A 21765-nucleotide genomic window follows, 5' to 3' on the forward strand; every position below is an offset into this window, starting at 1 on the left:
CCGCTAATTTGGGCTTTGAGAAGCCCAAGTGTTTCTCTAACTTTCCATAGCTGTAATCCACGTCCGCACACCACAAAATTCACCGAATTTCTAGATATGTTTTGGTACAGAAATGTACATTCCTCATATGCACCCGGGTGAACAGATGCTTCAGAATCTTTAGAATTCCTTTCAAACTCTACGTTATCAGCTGTAAATTCTAGAAACAAATGACTCGTAACTCTTTACGTTTTAAGAATATTTTTTAGATTTTGACGATGCAAAAAGATGAACGGTGATTTCGACGGATTTGTAACAACAAAATATTAGGACAGAATTTCCCCTCCATACAGGAAGTTCGATATCTAATAATGCATTGTGGGTAATGCAAATCTTGATGACGTATTTCGCAAGTGCTAGATTTCAAGCAGACATTCAACAAGTAAAAATCAGGTATAAACAAATATTAACTGGGTAATTAAGAAATTTAAAAGAATAGCTACCAAGTGTCTTAAGTATTTTAACCTTACGTTCTTTCTTCTTACTTCTCTCTTCCCTCCACCTGTGCAAGGTCTACCAAATCTTTTCGCCGGTGACTCCACCTCCTTTCTTCTTTCTCTCCCCCCCCCCCCTCCGCATCTCCCCTCCCTCGATGCAATTTACCTACTCTTAATGCAATGCATCCCGGTCGGTTTAACTTGTATCTTCATGTTGTTATTATTATTATTATTATTATTATTATTATTATTATTATTATTATTAAAATCATTCGTTTTCAGATTTAATTGCCCTTACGAAAATTTCCTATAGGATCCTATAGGATTCCTATAGGATCCTATAGGAAATCTTATAGGATCCTATAGGGCACATTTCCTATAGGATTTCCTATAGGATCCTATAGGAAATTGTTGTAAGTTAAAATCTTGAGAAAAATGCATATCTTATAAACATATATCATTCTAAACAATAGATATTTGATATAGGTCCATTTTATCAGTTGAATTGTCAATTATATATCACTATTAAAGCAAAAATGCTTTTTATTGTTTATAATGCACAATCTTATAGTCTTCTATAGGATTTTATAAAAATTCTTTAATTTCTTTTTTAAAGAATTTTTGAAAAAAATTGATCATTTTAAAGTAATCTTTTATAGAGAAATATTTTATCATTAGGAATGTTTTTGTACCAAATCATTGAAGCTGATTTTTTTTTAATTCATGTTCAGACCATTACAAAAATCTTATAGGAATTTCTATAGGAACCTATAGGAAATCCTATGCTAATATAATTCATTTAGGGAATTTTTATAAGCCAGGTTGAATGAAAAATAATGAATCTGGTTTAAATATCAGTATATGATTTTGATTTTTAATTTATGTTCAGACCATTACAAAAATTCCTATTGGATCCTATAGGAGATCTTATAGGAATTCCTATAGGAAATCCTATGCCAATTCATATAGGTAATTTTTGTAAGGCCAGGTTGAATGAAAAATAATGAATCTGGTTTAAATATCAGTATATGATTTTGATTTTTAATTTATGTTCAGACCATCAAAAAATTCCTAAAGGATGCTATAAGAAATCTTATAGGAATTTCTATAGGAACCTATAGGAAATCCTATGTTAATCCATATTAATTGTGAATTTTTATTAGGCCAGGTTGAATGAAAAATAATGAAACTGGTCTAAATATCAGTATATAATGTATTTTTACTTTTTGTGTGATCATATTCACTTCATATTTCATATTTATTGAAAGTCAACCTTATCTAATCAGACTGTACTTGACCTTGGCTGTTGTGAAAGTGCAATCCTGCCTAATATATAAAATATAATGTAAAAGTAAGTGAACATTTAGGGTATAGTACTAGCTGTCCCTCATAAAGGATGGGAAACAAGGACAAATTAATGTTTATAAAGATAAATTTTATGCTCAATCACTTGTAAGATTTAACAGTCAACTCAGGCCCGTAGCCAGGGGGGGTTCGGGGGTTCGAAAGAACCGCCCCTTTTGCTGGAAAAAGGTCCACTCTGGGTAAAATTTGATCTAGGTACATGAAGTTTTTATGGGAAAAGGTCCACTTTTTCAGAAAAAGAACCCCCCTTTTGAAATTGCTGGCTACGGGCCTGCAACTGATGTTAGCTAGAGAATGCCCTACTCCACCAACCATAACCATAGATTCAACAACTGTGAATTTCTTTTGTTAGCTTGGCACCTATTATTAGGTCACTACTCCTGTAGCTATTGTTACACTAGTAACAGTAACCGCCTATTAGGTGTTATCAGATGTGTGGTATCCTGTCTAAGTCTTTGTTTATATGAGACAAGCAGCAAATGAGTGTACAGCTATCAAGCCAGTTTAAATTCTGGAGCATAGTGGAAGGGTACAGAGTGTAGAAAAATCAGATTGAGGAAGGTATGTATTACAGTAATGCATTGGATCATTTGGGCATCTAATCAAATTGAAAATGAGATGATTGATCTAATTTGTAGTGTACCTTGTAAACATCATATCTATATTACATTAAACAAGTTATAATTTATAAAGTATAGCTTCCCTTTTAGCCAACAAAGAAATACTGTTTATTCTCTTTATTTCTTATAAAACTGTGATCAATTGCCCATCAAAATATTTCTATAAATGCAGTTGAATCTAAAAAAAAAATTACATTTCATATAACTTTTGGTTTGTGATTTATTAAAAATTATCTATTAATGTTATCCACAACTGCCTCAAAGGAACCATCATGATATATAACTGAGAAAGACCTATGCTAATAAATAACATACAATTAACATGTTAGAGAGGCTGTCAGGGCAAATTTCATTACCTCACATGTTCTTCAGGATCGTTTATTTGCCAACTTTTCTTTTCATTTAATTTCTTTTCAACCATAAATGTGAGGTAAACACCATAGTTTGTTTAAAAATATTTTTTGCTTACCTATACATATTGGAAATGAAATGTGCATTGTGAAAATCTGACCATTTTGCTTACACGGAAGCTATAAATTTTAACTTGGAGTTGCTTTTTTTGTGGTTTGGACTGATGATTTAAGTCAAGCAAAGACTGGTCAGAATATAGGGAATTACTGTTTACCCTCGGAAATTAGTTTTCCATGAGTTTTTGAGACTTTTTTTGGCCCTGACAGCTCTGTAATGGCCCAATTGCATATTTAACCAGAGTAGAGTTTTCTCCACTGCTGATTTCTGCATTTTAAAATTCGTTTCTGATTGTTCCTGTGGGCTTGGTTCTATGAAATATGTTCAAGTTCTTAAAAATTTTTTTTTACAAATTATCCAGCTTTAATACCTTGTCTTTGAAAAAAACAGTTAACTAATAAAGGCTATGAAATGCTCAAAATAAAATTGGTGCAACAATTATTATTGATCTCATTAGAAAATCTTTCCTTCATCATTTTGCATTTTTGTAGACATGTACAATTAATTGAAATTCACAATGTTTTTCTTTTAGATTGTGTCTGCAAATGGTTCAACACAACTTAGATGGAGTTTAAGAAGACTATCACAGTAAAGTTGAACAATGTGCAAAAGACTTTTGTCTAAAATTCTTCAATTATTAAGTGACTAAAGCAGTATGCTGACAATGTACACAATCTGGCCAAGGGAGGTTTTAGCCACTCATTCTGGCAGGAGTTCGAACGCACACAAGAAAAAGACAGTGATGCCACAGCTTGACAAGACATATTTGATCCTTGTGATAACTTATAGAACTTATAATTCAAAAGCAGTAGCAGCATCGTTAAATTTGCAAAAATCTATGAAACAATTCTCTAGTAAGCTGGTTGCATAGCATACTGTGGAATATGTACATTTATACATTTTTATATATTGAATAAAGAATGTAAACATGATACTCTCTTTTGTTTTGAGGGACCAGTGCCTATTACCAATTTTGCCTAAGTTCCAACAATATATAAAAAGCTGTAAAAATATTCAAAACAGTTAATATAAATTTTTATAGGATCCTATAAGATTTCCTATAGGATCCTATAGGAAATTGGGCCAATTTCCTATAGGAACCTATAGGAAATTCTATAGGATCCTATAGGATCCTATAGGATATTCTATAGGATCCTATAGGAAATTGGGCCAATTTTCTATAGGAACCTATAGGATCCTATAGGATATTCTATAGGATCCTATAGGAAATTGGGCCAATTTCCTATAGGAACCTATAGGAAATTCTATAGGATCCTATAGGATATTCTATAGGATCCTATAGGAAATTGGGCCAATTTCCTATAGGAACCTATAGGAAATTCTATAGGATCCTATAGGAAATTTCCTATAGGAATCCTATAGGAAATTTTCGTAAGGGTGGTCTTCTCATTCTGTTATACAGTAGCTACTGTAGTACTATATGTTATTATATTTATTTGGGAGATCTGATATCAGATTTCAAATATATATATGCCCCTTTTTCTTAAACTTAAATAGGTGCCATGAAGATTTCAGACTTGACTCATGCTTTAATTAGGGCATCAGAAAAAGGAGCAAGAATTGCCAGGGCCATTAGAGCTGAGGAAGAGCTCTTCTCTTTACTCATTGAAGAAAAACCAGAGATTATAGAACACAATAAAGTTAAACAAGATTTTAAAACTTTAGCAGATGTTCTTATACAGGAGACTATTAAGCATGACCTTGCGAAACAGGTAAAATAAATAAATAAAGAGCAGGCAGATTACCCATATTTTAACACATCAAAATGAGTCACAAGAAGTTTATTTTGACTGATTAATTCAGGAAGGTCAAGTGCATACCTACACCCACTGTCTCAAAAATATTTATAAATAAATAACTTGAAACAAAAAAAGTGAAAAATTTGTCTTTTTTATTTGATAGAGAATATCCTTGTCTCTTTCAGTTTCCAGGCCTTGAGAAATTTGTTTATGGAGAAGAAGAGAGTGAGTTCACCAACACTAATGGAGAGACAATTCATGTCAGAGTTTGTGACACAGAAGAAGAAACATGCAGTCTGCTAGGTATATCTTAGTATACATACACGTGTAGTCATTTTCAATTCTTGAAGAGCTTCTTTCCTGATACCAAAACTGCCATGTGTTTTTCTCTGAAAATGGGACAGGTGATACAAACTGTTGATTGATTGTTAAAAGTTCTTTATAGAGAGCCGTAGCCAGGGGGGTTCGGTGGTTCGAAGGAACTGTCCTTTTTGCTGGAAAAGGTCCACTCTGGGTAAAATTTGATCTAGGTACATCAAGATTTTATGATAAAAGGTCCACTTTTTCAGAAAAGGAAACCCTCATTTGAAATTGCTGACTACGGGCCTGTTTTATTATATTTTGATTCAACTTCATTTTACAATATTAATTACTATCTTTTATAAACTAATGGTGTGATGACAAAGCCACAACAAATGCTCATTTTCATGCCTTTGACCTAAGCATTTTCACTCCAAACACAACTGTTCTTTCTGTTTCAGCCAAAGTATTAGAAGGGAACACCAAAGCCCCTCAACTCCTTGCCAAAGTTGTCCATGAAGATGTTACGCTGCCTGATATTGAGAAGATATCTGCTGTCACGGAGCGGCTCTCCTTGGACTCTGTAGGAATTTGGATAGATCCCATAGGTAAGTAAGTCTACTATTCCAGAAGTAATAGTTTCTCTGTAAACAATACCTTACATCATTTAAAAAGCTGACAGTTTTTTCCCCACAACCTTTGAAATATTGATATGTTATATCTTTAAGAAAAAAATCTGAATTATTTTCCCCACAGTATTTTTATTCACCTTAAAGGGATAATAACTCTTCGTGTGAGATCTATATTTCACAATAAAAACATTGTGAACAACTCATACAAATATAATATATTCTGTTTTACCAAAAAACGGCAGTTCTAGCTATTTTTTCTGATATCTGAGCTTGTCTTTAGACCACGTTACCTCCATTGATGGCTATACTCTGTTATAATCTCTTAAGAGATTTAACAAAAAACCAAACTTTTTAGAAAAAAACCAGGGACTAACTTTGAATGTAAAAATGGAATCATTAACCATTGGTTAGTATGGGAAAATTGTTGTTTACTCCAGGAAAATTCATTTTTTGGCCGAAACGAAGAGTTATTATCCCTTTAAGTCCATTTCTTCTTGAACAAATTTAGAATGAATATGCCTTAAGTGCATCCATTTATTTGCTGTCATATGCATGAATCTTTAAAAGAGTGTACAGCAAAGATATGCTACCTTATATTTTCACTTGATTTGGACAAAATATTTTTAACCTAAATTTTTAAATCCAAAATGGACATTGTTTACTTCTAAGCTGTTTGATGGATAGGAAAAATGAATTCTTGATACTGTAGATAAGCATGTAAATATATGTACTTTTAAAAATTCATTTGTCTGTCCATGAAATGTTATTATTTCTATAATTTTAGATGCCACAGCTCAATACATAGCTGGTATAGAAGATGAATGCCCAGTTCAAGGTCTATATTCGAATGGTTTGCAGTGTGTCACAGTGCTCATAGGAGTATACGACAGAGAATCTGGAATCCCCATTATTGGTGTTATGAACCAGGCTTTTTCAACACGGGATACCAGTACTAAGAGGTATGAGGAGTTCTTCAAGATGACTGTTAACACAAACACACACACACACACACACACACACATTCTTTTGTTTGTTTGTTTGTTTGTTTGTACATGTATAATATTTTTATGTCTTATTTTTAGATTTTGTTGCTTGGTTTTATTTCCTAAAATCAGTGCTGCTTGTACTGTATGTCTTAAACTCTTCTTAAAAGTTTTTCATTACATTTTATGCGTCAAAGTATCTTTATGGAAAAGGTCTTCAAATAAATATATACTATTTAGAATTGATAATTCTAATCACTGCTACAAGTTAAATTATTTTATAGTTGTTTTTCAGTTTGACTGTTAATATTTAATTTTAGGACATTGTTTGTGCAATTTGTGGAATTAATTGATCAGTGCCACATTTTCTGAATAAGTGTTATAGGTATTTTACTTGGCATAGGATATTTAGGTAAATAGTTATAGAAATAATAATCTATATCTGAAAGTGAAAAAGGTCATAACACTTGTCTTAATTAATTTATGTTATAATTTTTCATTTAGATGGCAGAGCAGATTTATTTGGGGCATCTCTTACAAGTCTATCAATATCAACTCCCTTGAAACCTTTGAAACAGATTCAGCATCACATCTGGCAGAGCAGTCGGGTGACTTGGATGAGACAAGTTCAGCGCAATCAAAAAAGGTGAAGATGTCACACCTAGCACAGTCAAACGCAAGTCAGGAAGAACCAGATACCCGGGCAAAAATTATCAGCAGCCCAGGTGAAAATCCAGAGATTTTATCCAAATTTTCTGCAAAATTTCAAGTAGTTCATGCCTGGGGAGCTGGAAACAAATCTCTCTCCATATTGGACAACATCACGGTGGCCTACTTTAACTCTGGTAGCGCCATCTATAGATGGGACACTTGTTGTGGTCATGCAATTCTCCGCACCATGGGCGGGGCAGTGCTGGACTTCCATAAAGCGTGGGAGGTGGTCAAGTCCTGCAAGGACACTGGTCACCTAGAAGATGGCCTTAAAAAGACAGAGTTGACTTACCATTTTAAGAATCTGCAGAAGGAATTAGGGGCAAAACAGTGGGCCAATGCTGGGGGCATTTTAGCCTACAGAGACATAAAATATGTTTCAGATATTCTTAGATGTTTGTGTTAAAATGATTTGACCAATGACTGATTCAGAATATCAAGAAGGGAGTAAATTTTCTCTTTTTAAGTTGCTCTCTCCCTCTTATGCTTCTTGCCCCCTTCCCCTGTTTAACACACCAACCCTACCTCCAGTATAAAAAATTATCTGTGATACTATGCTAAATTAATTTTATTGTCTATGTCATGATTGTTAAATAATGTTAATTGAAGTTGCAGTATGTTATTTGTGGAGGGACTGAAGACTTCTATGGAACAACAATGATAATTGTTTTTGTCAACCTTTGATAATAAACTGCTAAGTAATTAAACTGGGTTTCTCTGGTTTCTCACCATGGTTACATCTTCAGAATGCATCTACATTTGGGAGTGTGCTTTCTAAAGTAAATTTCTGACTTTGCATCCATAATGAAAAAAAATAGGATACACATGCTTTGACTTTGCCAGGTATAGGTGTCTCTGAATTTTTGGGAAAACGGATAAACGCAGTTTCCCTTCTGTCATAGGGACATGTATGCCTGTTGGTAATACATTCTTGTAAATATTATATACTTTTATGAATATTTTTGTACATTGACTAAATATGAAAGTCTAAAAATTTGTATTACAAAAGCATTGATATGTAAACGCAAAAGGAGGATTGGAATCGTTCTGTGGATGACTTGTTTTGCAAACCTCATCGTAGTTGCCAAACACACACACGATCCTGCTAGTAAGATCACTTCCATTGTGAACACAGCCTTCAGTCCCATGACAACATTAACATATAGTGTTCAGGATGCGTTAAAAAGACCCCACTTGGTTTTGTCTTTGGCATTGCCTTCTTATTGTTTACTGCAATCACTACCCCCTATCAACGAAACTGAGAAAGCAACTTAAATTACTGTACTTAATCATTAAATGTTGCTTTTTTTTGTAGAGGTTGTTACCAAGATACTTAGGCCCTACGATGGAAAAAAAAGATTTTATTTTGGACCCAAATCCGGGTCTTAAATATAGTTAAGGTGCGTTTGAAGAAAATTTTAAATGGAAAACTAACCACAGTATATTGAAAACCGTCATTTTTGTTAAGTATGCTAATTTTTATTATTTCATTGGCGAAATTATAATAAAAATATTTATGAAACACGCGCACACACACAAAAGAATTACAGGCCAGAATAATTGTATAAAAGAATACATATAGCGGTCAATTTTTCTAAAACCAAGTATAAGTAATGCGCACTAGTCAATTGAAACCCCGGTCCCCTGCTCCCCGCGACATGGCGGGCATTTAACGCGTCCGAGCGGGAGATTTATTACCGATTAACAGCATGAAAAATTATTTAAATATCAATTATTGTATCAAGACACAGCTAGATATATAAGCATAAAAGATAAAATAAAGCGAATGGAATATTTATTTTATTATCAAAACATTAACATATTTTTGGCTGTAGGCCTATTAACCGATTACAGTGACGTCATATTTGCTCCGTAACACTAGTCCCGCGGCCATGCTGGAGGGAATGAACGACGGGGAATAGTAGCGTAAATATAGGTAAACCAAATAAAATAAAGTAAACTTCATATCACGATCAAGGACACCAAAGGGAAAAGGATATATACAAGCTGAGGCTTCAGCTGATCAGCGGGATCGACCGATATGAACTCAAGACAGTCTAAAAACGTGAAATCCTACTAAATGCTACTTACCCAACATCGTGTTGTCAGAAGATAGTTCAGTTATCTTGTACTTCATTTTTCTTGTTCATTGGGTAATAACAGTTATAGTTTGAGAGAGTTTAATGTGTAATCATAAGTTTAACCATAAATAGAAGCAACTGTTTTCATAAAGGATAGATATAAAAAAATTTGAGCTGATCATTAGGATAAACCCTTGTGGATTCAAGGAAGAATGTATGATTGTCTTATGACATGAAATATTGCTGTTAGTTATGACTTATCTTTACATCGTGAAGCTGTCAGAAATTATTTCAGCATTCTTGTACTTCATATTGGTTCATTAGAAAGTACATGTAACAAGACTGTTGTTCATTCATATAAGCAGCATTGTTAGCATTTTATTATTAGTTCAGTCATTCACAGAAGCATTTGTTAGGCACTACAAATATCCTCAAACCTCAGTTTAAGTTGGACTTAGAGAATGGGAATTTGCCATGGGACTATACACTTGATATCAATGGAGCAATAGAAACTATGTCAATGATGAAAAAGACGTGTCCTTTGTATCAAAATAAAGCTGGTGAGTTGTGTTGTAAATAAGTTTTCAAAATACATCTACTGTCATAAAAAGTATTGTATCAAACTGATTTTATAAAATTTTATATACCATTTGCATTGAGAATATTTTGCTAGGTATTCAGTGAACAAAATTCATGTATTTTAAATTTACTTTAAAACTGCAATATCAGGTATTTGTTGTTCTCTTTTTTTAATGTAAAGCCTAACTATTATTGGGGATTTTCAGATGCTATTGTTTATACAGTACAGAAGTATAGTATGCAGAACATTTGCTCTATACCATCATCAACTTTTTAAATTATTTCAGCATTCTTGTACTTCATTTTGGTTCATTAGAAAGTACATGTAACGAGACTGTTGTTTGAGAGAGTTTAATATTCACCATGAATGCAACCATTCATATAAGCAACATTGTTAGGATTTTATTATTATTCAGTCATTCACAGAAGCATTTTTCACAATCATGTATTTATGATGTCCAATGTAAAATAATAATTCAGTTCATGAATTGATTTCTGCAACCATTTGCTTAAACATATGGGAAAAGTGCACATTTTGTATGAATAAAAGTGAACATGAAATGCTGAGTTCTGAGTGTTGCTTCAATTAAATAACTCCTGTCATGCACTGGATTTCACTCTCCTGATGTTCAGATCCTGTCTCCTCAGCTGGTCACAGAGATCTAGGAATATTTTTGCTGCTTCTACCTTGTGTGTCATCTAGCTGCCTTTTGTATCTGTCATCAAAAGCTTCCGTTTTTTTTTTTTCTTTTTTTTTTTTTAATAATTTACTTGCACCCAATCAGTGTGGCTTGGTGGGAAATGCCTGATCAATTTCCTACATGTAAATCTAAATTAGTAGAAAGATAACAATACAACAATGTAGTGATTTTTATTCATATTATAACTTACAACATTACAGTTGAAAGGAGCAGAATTTAACATTTTTACAGAGGAAAGTGCAAAATTATTTCATGAGGTTATTAAAGTTATATGTCAATTACACCTGAGGTAGAATTTACTTGCAAAATAAAATTACTCTTATCACTACACCAAATCGAAAATTAAGCCACCAACTTCCAAATACACTTCATACAGGTAATTGATTTAATTGGCCCAGCTCAGCTGTGTACAGGACAAATATAGCCTTGACACTAATTGGGAATAATCCCAGCAGGCACACAACGTTGATTCAACGTTGAATCAACGTTGATTCTCAACGTTGAATCAACGTTGAATTTATGTTTGAAAACGGAAGTTTGTGTCAACGTTGAAAAGTCAACGTTGAATCAACGTTGAAAAGTCAACGTTGAATCAACGTTGAAAAGTCAACGTTGAATCAACGTTGGCAATTCAACGTTGTTTCAACGTTGGCAATTCAACGTTGTTTCAACATTAGAAATCTCAATTAACGTTGATTATATGTTGATTTAGCATTGATTATATCTTGAATTAACATTAAAGAAAAGTTGAGACAAATAGCATTTTCAATGTCTTTATTTTGTCACTGCATAAAAGGAAAAATGCTGCTAATTTAAGTAATTAAAATATACATAGTTTACAACATAGCAATAGTAAATAAAAAACTAAGAACAACACTTTTTTTTAAAAAAACAAAGCTGCACATCGAATCTGAACTAACACAAAAATTGTAATTAATTATGCATGTACATAGTGGGGGGGGGGATTTTTGCACACCTTAACCTAAATTATACTATACATTGTGATTTTTAAAGTAAATTATAATTCAAACATATCATTAATAATCATAATCACTAGTTCTGTAATAAATAAATCTTGAATAATGAATGAAAAAACATTGTTTTTTAGATGACAGAGAGTTCATTATAACAAAATTATAAATAACCATGCAGTAACTGTTTCAATTAAACTTGCATGCTGTCTACATACATGCAAACTCTGAAAAAAGAATTATGTATACCCCATAGATATAGATGCACAATAAAAAGACAATTACATGTGCACAAACACAAACCCCAGTATATTGTTGATGCTTTTGAATGAAATTACATCATGAATAAAATCACTCAATGAGTTGAACCAGTTTGGAACACTTGTGCTTTTGTCATATCCATATCACTAAGAAATGATACATCAGACTCCTTGACAAGCTAATAATAATTAAAGGAATTAACAATGTAACAAGTACATCTACCAAATTAACAACAGCTCATTTAAATGTCAGGTAAAAACACAACATCCCTTCCTTTGTTAAAGAGAATTAAACTGTCCTTTCAAATATATGCTAATTGACAGTTCAGTTTTTAAATTGTCTTTTCAAACATTTGCAGAATAACATATGAACTCCAACTATAATTATTCTAACCACATTGAAAATTCTCAAATCTAATCAACTCATATCAAACCCTACCCTCTACCAGGACGACTGATAGATTTTTACGGATATTCACAGATATGTCTCTAGCTAGATTAGTCACTTGGAGCTTAAAATGACAATCTATCTAGCTAGAGACATATCTGTGAATATCCGTAAAAATCTATCAGTCGCCCTGGTAGAGGGTAATCAAACCCCATGTCCCTTTCACTACAATACTACAAATTCCACATGGTCTCTTTCTTTGTCTGCCTTTAAGTCACATTCAAATGCTCCCTTCACTTTAAAGGTTTCTCAGACGTGTCTGAATAATACTGTTTGTTTTGTGGTCCTCCACAAGAGCCTGAGACGCTTTTTTTTTCTTGGATTGCAGCATTCCCCATGTATTTTCATCAATGATATTACAATATGCGCCTGAATCTGGTAATACAGCTAGTACACTGAGATAAATGCCGCCTATCTATATTTCCACCAAGTCTCAGTGTATATTGCATTGGTTACCCCACACCAAATGTATATGCACTCCTGGATTATCATGTTCATAACTGTCATATACATGAATATTAGTTTCAGTTTTGCAGACTTGTTGCACGTTCCATGTTTTCTCAGTCGGGGTGGTTTCTACTTCGTTTTTTCATGTCTGAACTCGTGGTGTTTAGACTGAGTTGGTTTGTCAAATGACTTCGGTTTTTAACATACTCACAGTTTCTGGAGTTGCACTTTCATTTAAAGTGTTAACAGTCTATGTGTATCCATGTTTCACACCTGCAATATGTTTGGGAGAGTCATGAAAATATCTTGTACACGTCCCCCTGAATGCTACATCAGCGCGCGTCTCTTCTGACATGTATTTTTTAATTTTCTGTCTTTGTTCATTATTTCTTTTCGTCCGTTGGTTCTGAAACGATCAAACCTTTTCCGTCAGCAAATGATTTATCTCTCTCTTTCTCATCCTGCAAACTGTCTAGCCAGCGTGGCCCGTATTTCTCCGGACTTCTGTACGCTTCGAATTTCGTAATTTCACGTTTTTCCTCCATTTTCTCAAAGAAAGTTGGCTCGTAGTTTTGCACTAAAGTTAATCCTCGTCTCCAGTGTTGATACCTTTGAATTATATCGCATCACGAATCGAATCAATCAACGAATTGTATCAGTTTCATACGCCTGTGCTTCTTCGTATCCACAACTCTAAAAACGCTACATCCGGGTACTTGACCGGCTTGTCATAAAAAGCGGAATTTAAGAATAACGGAACGAGTACTTAGCTCTAAAAAGTTAACAGTTCATTCAAATGTCAAGTCCAATTTATATCAAATAGTGCAAATATGATGAGGGGACTTTGAAGAAAAGAGAGAAAGAGAGAGATAAATCAAAATTGATCAAATGACGTTAGTTCAATGCATTCAACTCACTTGTCAATAAAAAAAAAATAGACAAAAATTAAATAATTAAAATAATAAAATAAATAAAAAATAAAATAAATGACATCACCAAATATTGGCTTGATGGCATATATATATATATATATATATATATATATATATATATATATATATATATATATATATATATAATTTTTTTTTTTTTTTTTTTTTTTTTTTTTTTTTTTTTTTTTTTTTTTTTTTTACAGACACAGATTTGTCTGTATAGGCTTCAAATAACTGTCACCTGCGGTCTGTCGTCGCGGTCGGCATGCATACTGTCTCAAGTTGAAATGCAAAAACTGAATCCATGTTGAATTAACATCTTTAACTAATTATAAGTTACCTCCTGAATAGTCATTATGTTAACTTGAAATGCCAAAGTTGAATCAATGTTAAAAATTTACTCAAACATCAACATTCAAAAATGCAAGTTGAATAAGGTTGAAATAATGTAGGTTTATCAACTCAATCTTACTTCAAAGTTGAATCAATGTTGATATGCCAACGTTGAATTTGTAGTCGTTGAATCAACGTTGAATCAATGTTGAAATGTCAACGTTGAATTTGTTGTCGTTGAATCAAAGTTGAATCAACGTTGAAATGCCAACGTTGAATTTGTTGTCGTTGAATCAACGTTGAATCAACGTTGAAATGCCAACGTTGAATTTGTTGTCGTTGAATCAACGTTGAATCAACGTTGAAATGCCAACGTTGAATTTGTTGTCGTTGAATCAACGTTGAATCAACGTTGAAATGCCAACGTTGAATTTGTTGACGTTGAATCAAAGTTGAATCAACGTTGAAATGCCAACGTTGAATTTGTTGTCGTTGAATCAACGTTGAATCAACGTTGAAATGCCAACGTTGAATTTGTTGACGTTGAATCAACGTTGAATCAACGTTGAAATGCCAACGTTGAATTTGTTGTCGTTGAATCAACGTTGAATCAACGTTGAAATGCCAACGTTGAATTATGGTCGTTGAATCAACGTTGATTCAACGTTTATCAACGTCTCAACATAAATTCAACGTTGATTCAACGTTGAATCAACGTTGTGTGCCTGCTGGGATGCTAACCAGGTATAAAAGAGGAAGGTGACAGCCGATAAAATCTAGAGAGCACCGTAACTGATAACAAATTACACCCAAGGCAATAGGTGAGTCTTCATTATAAAAGTCGAAACCCTGGGTATTTCCACACGTTTTAACAAATTAACACACTCTCCATCCACACTTTTTGGGCACTACTTTAAATATATACGTGCGCCCCAAACGTACACACCTAGGTCTTTGGTGTTCTACTGTTTTTTCTTTTATGGTAAATCTGCACAGTTGGCTCTTCATTCTTTGCTATTAAATAAATTAGTTTTATCCTTTACTTTTCCGAAGAGTCTTGATTCAAAGCCACCTCGCCGTCTCTCCTCCGTTTATGGTTTTAGTTCCTTCACCATGGATTTTTACCACTGCAGGCAGTCTGTGAACGCTTGTAAAGTAAGTTACCTTCTCTCGATCAAATACCCTGCAGTAATTCATCATTTTGCTCGGTTAAATATGAAAAAAAATACAGAAAACGAAAACTGAACTACAGACATGGCTTGTTCATGCGCAGCAGACGATTCCGGTCTCCCTCCAGTATGGCTGCCGTTTGTTTTGATGACGCAGGCTCTAATGGGTCAATAGGCTATAATTTGAATTGCCTTTAATAACAGCATGTGTTGTATACGATATGTATACATAGGCCTATACATTTGAAAACAAATTAATTTTTATTAACACTTATAGTAAACCGGTCTTTCTTCCTAACGACAGACATAGTGCCTAAACAAAAAAAAAAAAAAAAAAAAAAAAAAAAAAAAAAAAAAATGCCGCATTTCCCTCCCCGCTTCGCCAAGCGTTACCCCCTCCCCCTCCCCCAACACACACACACACACACATACACACCACTCCGGCTCCTACGCAAATGAGTTTGAACTTAAAACCTTACAATCAAGGTGCCATTTTAAATAAAATCATATATACAGGTAAACAAAACGATAAAAGTGTCGATGTAACAGTATCTTTTAAAAAATTATTCATGTACATGTAGTTTCGACATCGGCTCCACTTGTGTACTTTCCTTTCTCACAGGAAGTAAAGTAGCTACTAATGCATTGTGGGGGATGTAAAGCTTGTGTTGTTTGTGAAGCTCAGACGGTCGCAGACAAATAAATGCAACCGGTGAGAAACAGGTTGATGCTTAAATGTGTATATAAATCTTCAGATAAAGCAACCATTGCACTGTTCAATGCTCTCTCTCTCTCTCTCTCTCTCTCTCTCTCTCTCTCTCTCTCTCTCTCTCTCTCTCTCTCTCTCTCTCTCTCTCTCTCTCTCTCTCTCTCTCTCGCAGACCGACCAAAGAAGGGAAATCAGTAATCAGTCAAATGAATTGTATGTGGTAACCTCTCTATTTCTTGTTTTTCTTTGTAATTCAGAGATGAGCTTTTTCCGTAGAAACGCGTAATTCTGCGTTTTTTAATTCAGTCCTGATGGTTTCTGAGATTTGTCGAGACCTACAATAAAATCTGGGGTGGGGGTTGGGGGGGGGGGTAAATATTCAGATGGTTTTTTAACCTAGGCTTATGTCGTTGTATTATGTCATTATATTTATTTGGGAGGTCAGATATCCCATTTTAAATGTATTTATCCTTTTTTTCTAAAATTTAAAAAGGTGCCATGAAGATTTCTGACCTAACTCATGCTTTAATCAGGGCATCGGAAAAAGCAGCAAGAATAGCCAGGACCATCAGAGCAGAAGAGGACCTGTTCTCTTTACTCATTGAAGAAAAACCTGAGATAAAGAGACATGATAAAGTTATTCAAGATTTTAAAACTCTGGCAGATGTTCTTATACAGGAAACCATTAAGCATGACTTAGGAACACAGGTAATAATAATAATAATGAAAAAAAGCTGTATAGAGAGATCGAGAGCTTTTAGCTATAGCTATCACTTTTTGCTGCAGCTTTTATCTTTATTCCATGAATAATATCTAACTAGCTGTAATACACTGTATTAGGGTTGGTGTATTTCTGAAGATGTCTTTTTCAGTTTCCAGGCCTCGAGAAATTTGTTTATGGTGAAGAAGAGAGTGAGTTCACCAACACTAATGGAGAGACAATTCATGTCAGAGTTTGTGACACAGTGGAAGAAACATGCAGCCTGCTAGGTATATATATATATATATATATATAGAGAGAGAGAGAGAGAGAGAGAGAGAGAGAGAGAGAGAGAGAGTCATGAATCACCCTGAGTATACTGAAAATCCTGTGTCCTTCTATGTGGGAAAGCATGTGCTGTTGTAAAGTTAAGTTATCACCCATACTCATAAACTCAGGGTGATGGAGATTTTGCACAGGGTATAGTAATGTTACCATCAAAACTTAGTGTCAAGAAGTGCTAGGCAGAGTTGAGTTACTGTTGGCACTTTTAAACACAACATCAACTGGTTTCTCAACCCCTGAGAAAAAAAGTTTTTTTTAATAAAGATTATTTGTTTAAAACTAATAGAAGTGATGGTTGATGTTGAAGAAAGTTTTCTTTCATTACATAGTAGTGTTAACTTACCCACAATATCTCCTATTGTTAAGCTCAAATATATTTTTATTCACATAAAAGCAATACATTAGTCCTGTATCACAAAATCTCACCCAGCTTTCATCTCAGTTGTGTCCCAGTGTCACACCTAATACATCCGTTATTTCTGTTTCAGCCAAAGTATTAGAAGGGAACACCAAAGCCCCACAACTCCTGGCCAAAGTTGTCCATGAAGATGTTACGCTGCCTGATATTGAGAAGATATCTGCTGTCATGGAGGAGCTGTCCTCGGACTCTGTAGGAATTTGGATAGATCCCATTGGTAAAGACATCTTAAATAGTAAAGTTCTTTTGTAATTATCAGAACATGAGTTTATAAATGGGGCCTCAAACCCCCAAAACCTACTTGGGCTGAATAAGACAAATTCCATTAGTTTCTGATAATAATAGATAAAGAAAATTGTAGCATCACAGGATTTGCACGAGGTGAATGATAATCCAGAGTTATATATGTGGAGTAAGCTGCATGCCCTTTACTTTTGTTCAGCATTAATTTATATTCTTATTTGATTTTACGTCTTTTTTGTTTATGATGATGACTTGATCTTTTCATTGGGCAAAAATGATCAAACTGTCAGATATGTAATTCTAAAATCACAATAATTATATTTCTATATAACATTTGTGGTGCTTTATCTTTATAGAATAGAAATATAGAGTAGACTGCTTTTTAATTTTGTTGCTACCACTCAATAGGAATGTTCTAATTTTGAGAAGTAATGACATAAAAAACATAGTAACTGTGAAATTCATATTTGTTTTTCCATTGAAAAGATCGAGTAATTATCATATATATTTTGTTCAGATTCTACAGCACAGTATATAGCAGGGATAGAGGATGCCTCCCCAGAAAATGGAGTGTATTCCAAAGGTGTGCAATGTGTCACAGTGCTAATAGGAGCATATGACAGAGAATCTGGAATCCCAATCATTGGAGCATTGAACCAACCTTTTTCTAACCAGGATGCCGGTACCAAAAGGTAATCACTTCTTATCTAATTCCAGTGTGTATGTATTGCTTGCCAAGTGACACTGATCTGATTCCAAACCCCTGAAACCATTTAGTATGCATTATGTCTTGTTTGCAGAAATTAGATAAAGAAGTGTGTGTGTGTGTGAAATTTTGCATTTTTTTAATACAGTGTTTTTCAGTACATGTACAGCATGGCAGCCACGACAACTGTATGAAACATTCTAAGCTTAATGTTTAGTTTGCTCGTTTCTAGATGGAATGGCAGAATTGTATGGGGCATCTCTTACAAGTCCACCAATATCAACTCCTATCAGAGTCCTGAATCATCGTCACAACCAGCCCCCCAATCAAATTCTGTGGATGAGACAAGTTCAACGCAATCAAAAAAGATGAAGATGTCACACCTAACACAATCAAACTCAAACCAAGAAGAGCCAGTTTCAAGGGAGAAACTGATCAGCAGCACCAGCGAACTCCCAGATATATTAGCCAAATTTTCAACAAAATTTCAAGTCGTTCATGGCTCAGGGTCTGGGTATAAATCCCTCTCCTTACTGGACAACATTGTGGCAACTTACTCGTGCAGCAGTGGCTCCACCTATAAATGGGACACGTGCTGCTCTCACGCCATTCTCCGCTCCATGGGTGGGTCAGTGCTGGACTTTCATAAAGCGTGGGACGTGATTAAGTCCTGCAAGGACACTGGGCAGCTGGAAGATGACCTTCAGAAGATGGAATTGACCTACCATCACAAGGATGTACAGAAGGAATTAGGCGCAAAACAATGGGCCAATGCTGGAGGCATTGTTGCTTACAGGGACATAAAAATTGTTTTGAAACTTCTTCAGTGTTTGTGTTAGTACTATTTTATTATGGATATTAGTGGATAACTATAATTTGAAATTTCTGTATAAAGAAAGTATAGAAAGATGTAAATATAAAGCACAAAACATAGGTTTGGTCCATTTAAGATTTACTAGATACTTAATTAATAACTGTTAAGGTGCTTTTCTTTCATCAGGAATAGTAATCAAATTGCACTCATATCTGTATAATGATAGATGGAGATATTGAAGGATGAAACGGTGACCTTTTTTCCAGTGCAAAGACTTTTCTATAAGGTTTTATCATGCAGCTTTAACAATGAGAAGAAAAAGAAAAATTGAATCTAAAGAGACAATTGTATCCTACTTATGAGTCATGATATTTATACCCCTATTCAACACATGACTGACAGTGACTTGTACATTAACTTCTTTATCATGATTAAAAGAGAGACAATGAAAACATATTTCACTGATCTGTACCAGCTACCAAGCTACCAGCTATAAAGGTATAATCATAAATATCATGTTAATAAATTATTGAATTTGTATGTAGTACTAATTGAGTTGTGTGATTGGGTGTTTAGTATGTGTAAATCTCATAATTAAGCTCTTGGGAGTGAAAGGGAGATTGTTTTATTAAGGTTGTGAGTCAATTTTGGTTACATTTCGAGTTATTAGTGACAAAGAAGATTTCTGGAATCTTGGTTCTTATTGCCAAATATACCTCTATTAAGATGGCCTTTGGCTTTGACAACTTGGTAGTTGTCTGTAAAGATCTATGTCTTGTATGTCTTAATATGTTTTACAGTGCATAAGTAATATGTTGTCACTTTTGATTAACTGGTGGAAATAAAATCAGCATTTGACAATGAATAAATATTTCAGTAAATAGAAGTATTAATTTATTTGATATTCACTTTGTAATAAAACTATGTAAGAACAAGTGGTTGATCAGAAATAGAGTGTGAAAGTACCACATGTCACAGCTCTTCCTGGCCAATGCAAATTACATGTCAAAAAATTAAAGGGATAATAACTCTTTGTATGAGATCTATATTTCACAATAAACACATTGTGAATGACTCATAAAAATATAATATATTCTGTTTTACCACAAAAACGGCAGTTAACGCTATTATTCTGATATCTGAGCTTGTTTTTAGACCACGTGACCTCCATTGATGGCTATACTCTGTTAAAATCTCTTAAGAGATTTTAACAAAAAAACAAACTTTTTAGAAAAAAAACGGGGACTAACTTTGAATGTAAAAATGGATTCATTAACCATTGGTAAGTATTTGAAAATTGTTGTTTACTCCAGGAAAATTCTTTTTTTTTTTTTTTTTTTTTTTGGCCGAAACGAAGAGTTATTATCCCTTTAAGTACCTCTTTCGTGGAATGGGGTAAAAGTAAAATGTGCCAAATAATCGTGGAATGGCTTCTGATTATGTCTCTGTAAATGTTTTTATTATCGTTTTTATCGGGACGTGTATCCATAGAATCGTTTTTGTATGGAGCGGATCCCAGGGGAAGATGCTCAGATCTATATAGATCTAATTACGCAAAGAGGCAATAAAAAAATATCCGTGAATAAATTCTGCCAAATTTTATTCTTTGTGAATGGCGATCGCTGGCCACCCGTTCTTTCTGACCCCACTCTCTAAACACAACGGGGGATTCCCATCCATCCTGCAAAATCTCATTTTTAAAAGTTTTTACCCAGCAATAGTAGACTTCTGACTTTTAAGGCCAATATACGTTTTTAAAATAGTTTTTATCCCCCCTGCAGTAGCTAACGTTAGTTCCACTTTTAAGCCTAATTCATAAATATATTAATGTCCAGTTCTTTATTTTAATTTTATCCAGCAAGGATAAACAATTTCTGATATTTATATACAGTATATATTATATATAATATATTTTTATATGTTTATTGGCTGAATAAATTCTTTTCTTATCTTATCCAAAGACGAAACGCAATTTGATTTTCTATGCCATATCGTGAGACTAACCTACTTCTACCTTTTTGTTCGTGATTGACGGCATTTTTTGGTAGATATTCTGTCCTTAACACTGCGTGCAACCGGCGTCCTCAAATAGTACTCTACCGTGTCCTGATGTCAGTGAATGGACACCCTGAATCATTCGGGACTTTCAGGAGTTCGAATGAAAGTAAAATTTTAAATTAGCATGTGGAAATTTGGTCTTGTATAAGCCCCAAGCAGGTAATTATGGATCATCAAACATCGACAACTAAAGCGATAAATTACAATTTTTAAGAGGTCATACAGGATATTTCGGGTGTCTTGTAACTAAATATAAATGCTGCATTATGCACCTTATCATTTTACACAATCGTGAGACCAGTTATTATTTAAGTTAAGGGTTTGGGGGAGGTCAGTTTAAACTAAGATCTAATATTAGATCTTAGGTTTAAACAGGGGCGTATACATTAATTTTAGCAGGAGCTTTTATGTTTTCGCAGAGCGATTGAGTTTATTATTTTAATGCTAAGAGCACGTTTCGAGGACGTGCAACGCGGTTAAAGCAGGGCCTTCTGTGTACGCTGTAAGGGTGTTAGCAATATTCAAGTTCTATAAAG

The 21765-nt window shown here is 34.0% G+C and overlaps 2 protein-coding genes and 1 long non-coding RNA gene across 3 annotated transcripts; all 3 read left to right on the top strand.

Moving 5' to 3' along the window:
* The first annotated feature begins 281 nt into the window (after nucleotides 1-281).
* Nucleotides 282-7895, top strand: LOC106160005 (inositol polyphosphate 1-phosphatase). The gene is made up of 6 exons (XM_013536496.2): nucleotides 282-432; nucleotides 4448-4662; nucleotides 4875-4992; nucleotides 5451-5597; nucleotides 6406-6580; nucleotides 7109-7895. Exons 2-6 carry the CDS (start codon nucleotides 4453-4455, stop codon nucleotides 7719-7721), a joined length of 1263 nt encoding a protein of 420 aa, XP_013391950.2. The 5' UTR covers nucleotides 282-432; nucleotides 4448-4452; the 3' UTR covers nucleotides 7722-7895.
* On the top strand, nucleotides 1043-3861 carry LOC147761677 (uncharacterized). Its single transcript, XR_015334755.1, has 2 exons — nucleotides 1043-2402; nucleotides 3462-3861. It is a non-coding gene; the product is annotated as an uncharacterized LOC147761677 (long non-coding RNA).
* Nucleotides 7896-15836: 7941 nt separating the features above from the next.
* On the top strand, nucleotides 15837-19711 carry LOC106159956 (inositol polyphosphate 1-phosphatase). Its single transcript, XM_087012774.1, has 6 exons — nucleotides 15837-15948; nucleotides 16439-16653; nucleotides 16818-16935; nucleotides 17479-17625; nucleotides 18169-18343; nucleotides 18590-19711. The coding sequence occupies exons 2-6, from the start codon at nucleotides 16444-16446 to the stop codon at nucleotides 19194-19196; spliced, it is 1257 nt and encodes a 418-aa protein (XP_086868900.1). The 5' UTR covers nucleotides 15837-15948; nucleotides 16439-16443; the 3' UTR covers nucleotides 19197-19711.
* Nucleotides 19712-21765: the final 2054 nt, after the last annotated feature.

Source organism: Lingula anatina, chromosome 5, assembly GCF_051362555.1.
Source record: "Lingula anatina isolate TDL-2025a chromosome 5, LinAna3.0, whole genome shotgun sequence".
NCBI lineage: Eukaryota > Metazoa > Brachiopoda > Lingulata > Lingulida > Lingulidae > Lingula > Lingula anatina.

Excerpts from the sequence above, each read along its gene's own strand:
- LOC106160005 (XM_013536496.2), top strand. The coding sequence starts at position 4,453 with ATGAAGATTTCAGACTTGACTCATGCTTTAATTAGGGCATCAGAAAAA. Across the intron at positions 4,663-4,874 it reads AGCATGACCTTGCGAAACAG|TTTCCAGGCCTTGAGAAATT; the intron begins GTAAAATAAATA and ends TGTCTCTTTCAG. Across the intron at positions 5,598-6,405 it reads AATTTGGATAGATCCCATAG|ATGCCACAGCTCAATACATA; the intron begins GTAAGTAAGTCT and ends CTATAATTTTAG.
- LOC106159956 (XM_087012774.1), top strand. The coding sequence starts at position 16,444 with ATGAAGATTTCTGACCTAACTCATGCTTTAATCAGGGCATCGGAAAAA. Across the intron at positions 16,654-16,817 it reads AGCATGACTTAGGAACACAG|TTTCCAGGCCTCGAGAAATT; the intron begins GTAATAATAATA and ends TGTCTTTTTCAG. Across the intron at positions 16,936-17,478 it reads AGAAACATGCAGCCTGCTAG|CCAAAGTATTAGAAGGGAAC; the intron begins GTATATATATAT and ends TTTCTGTTTCAG.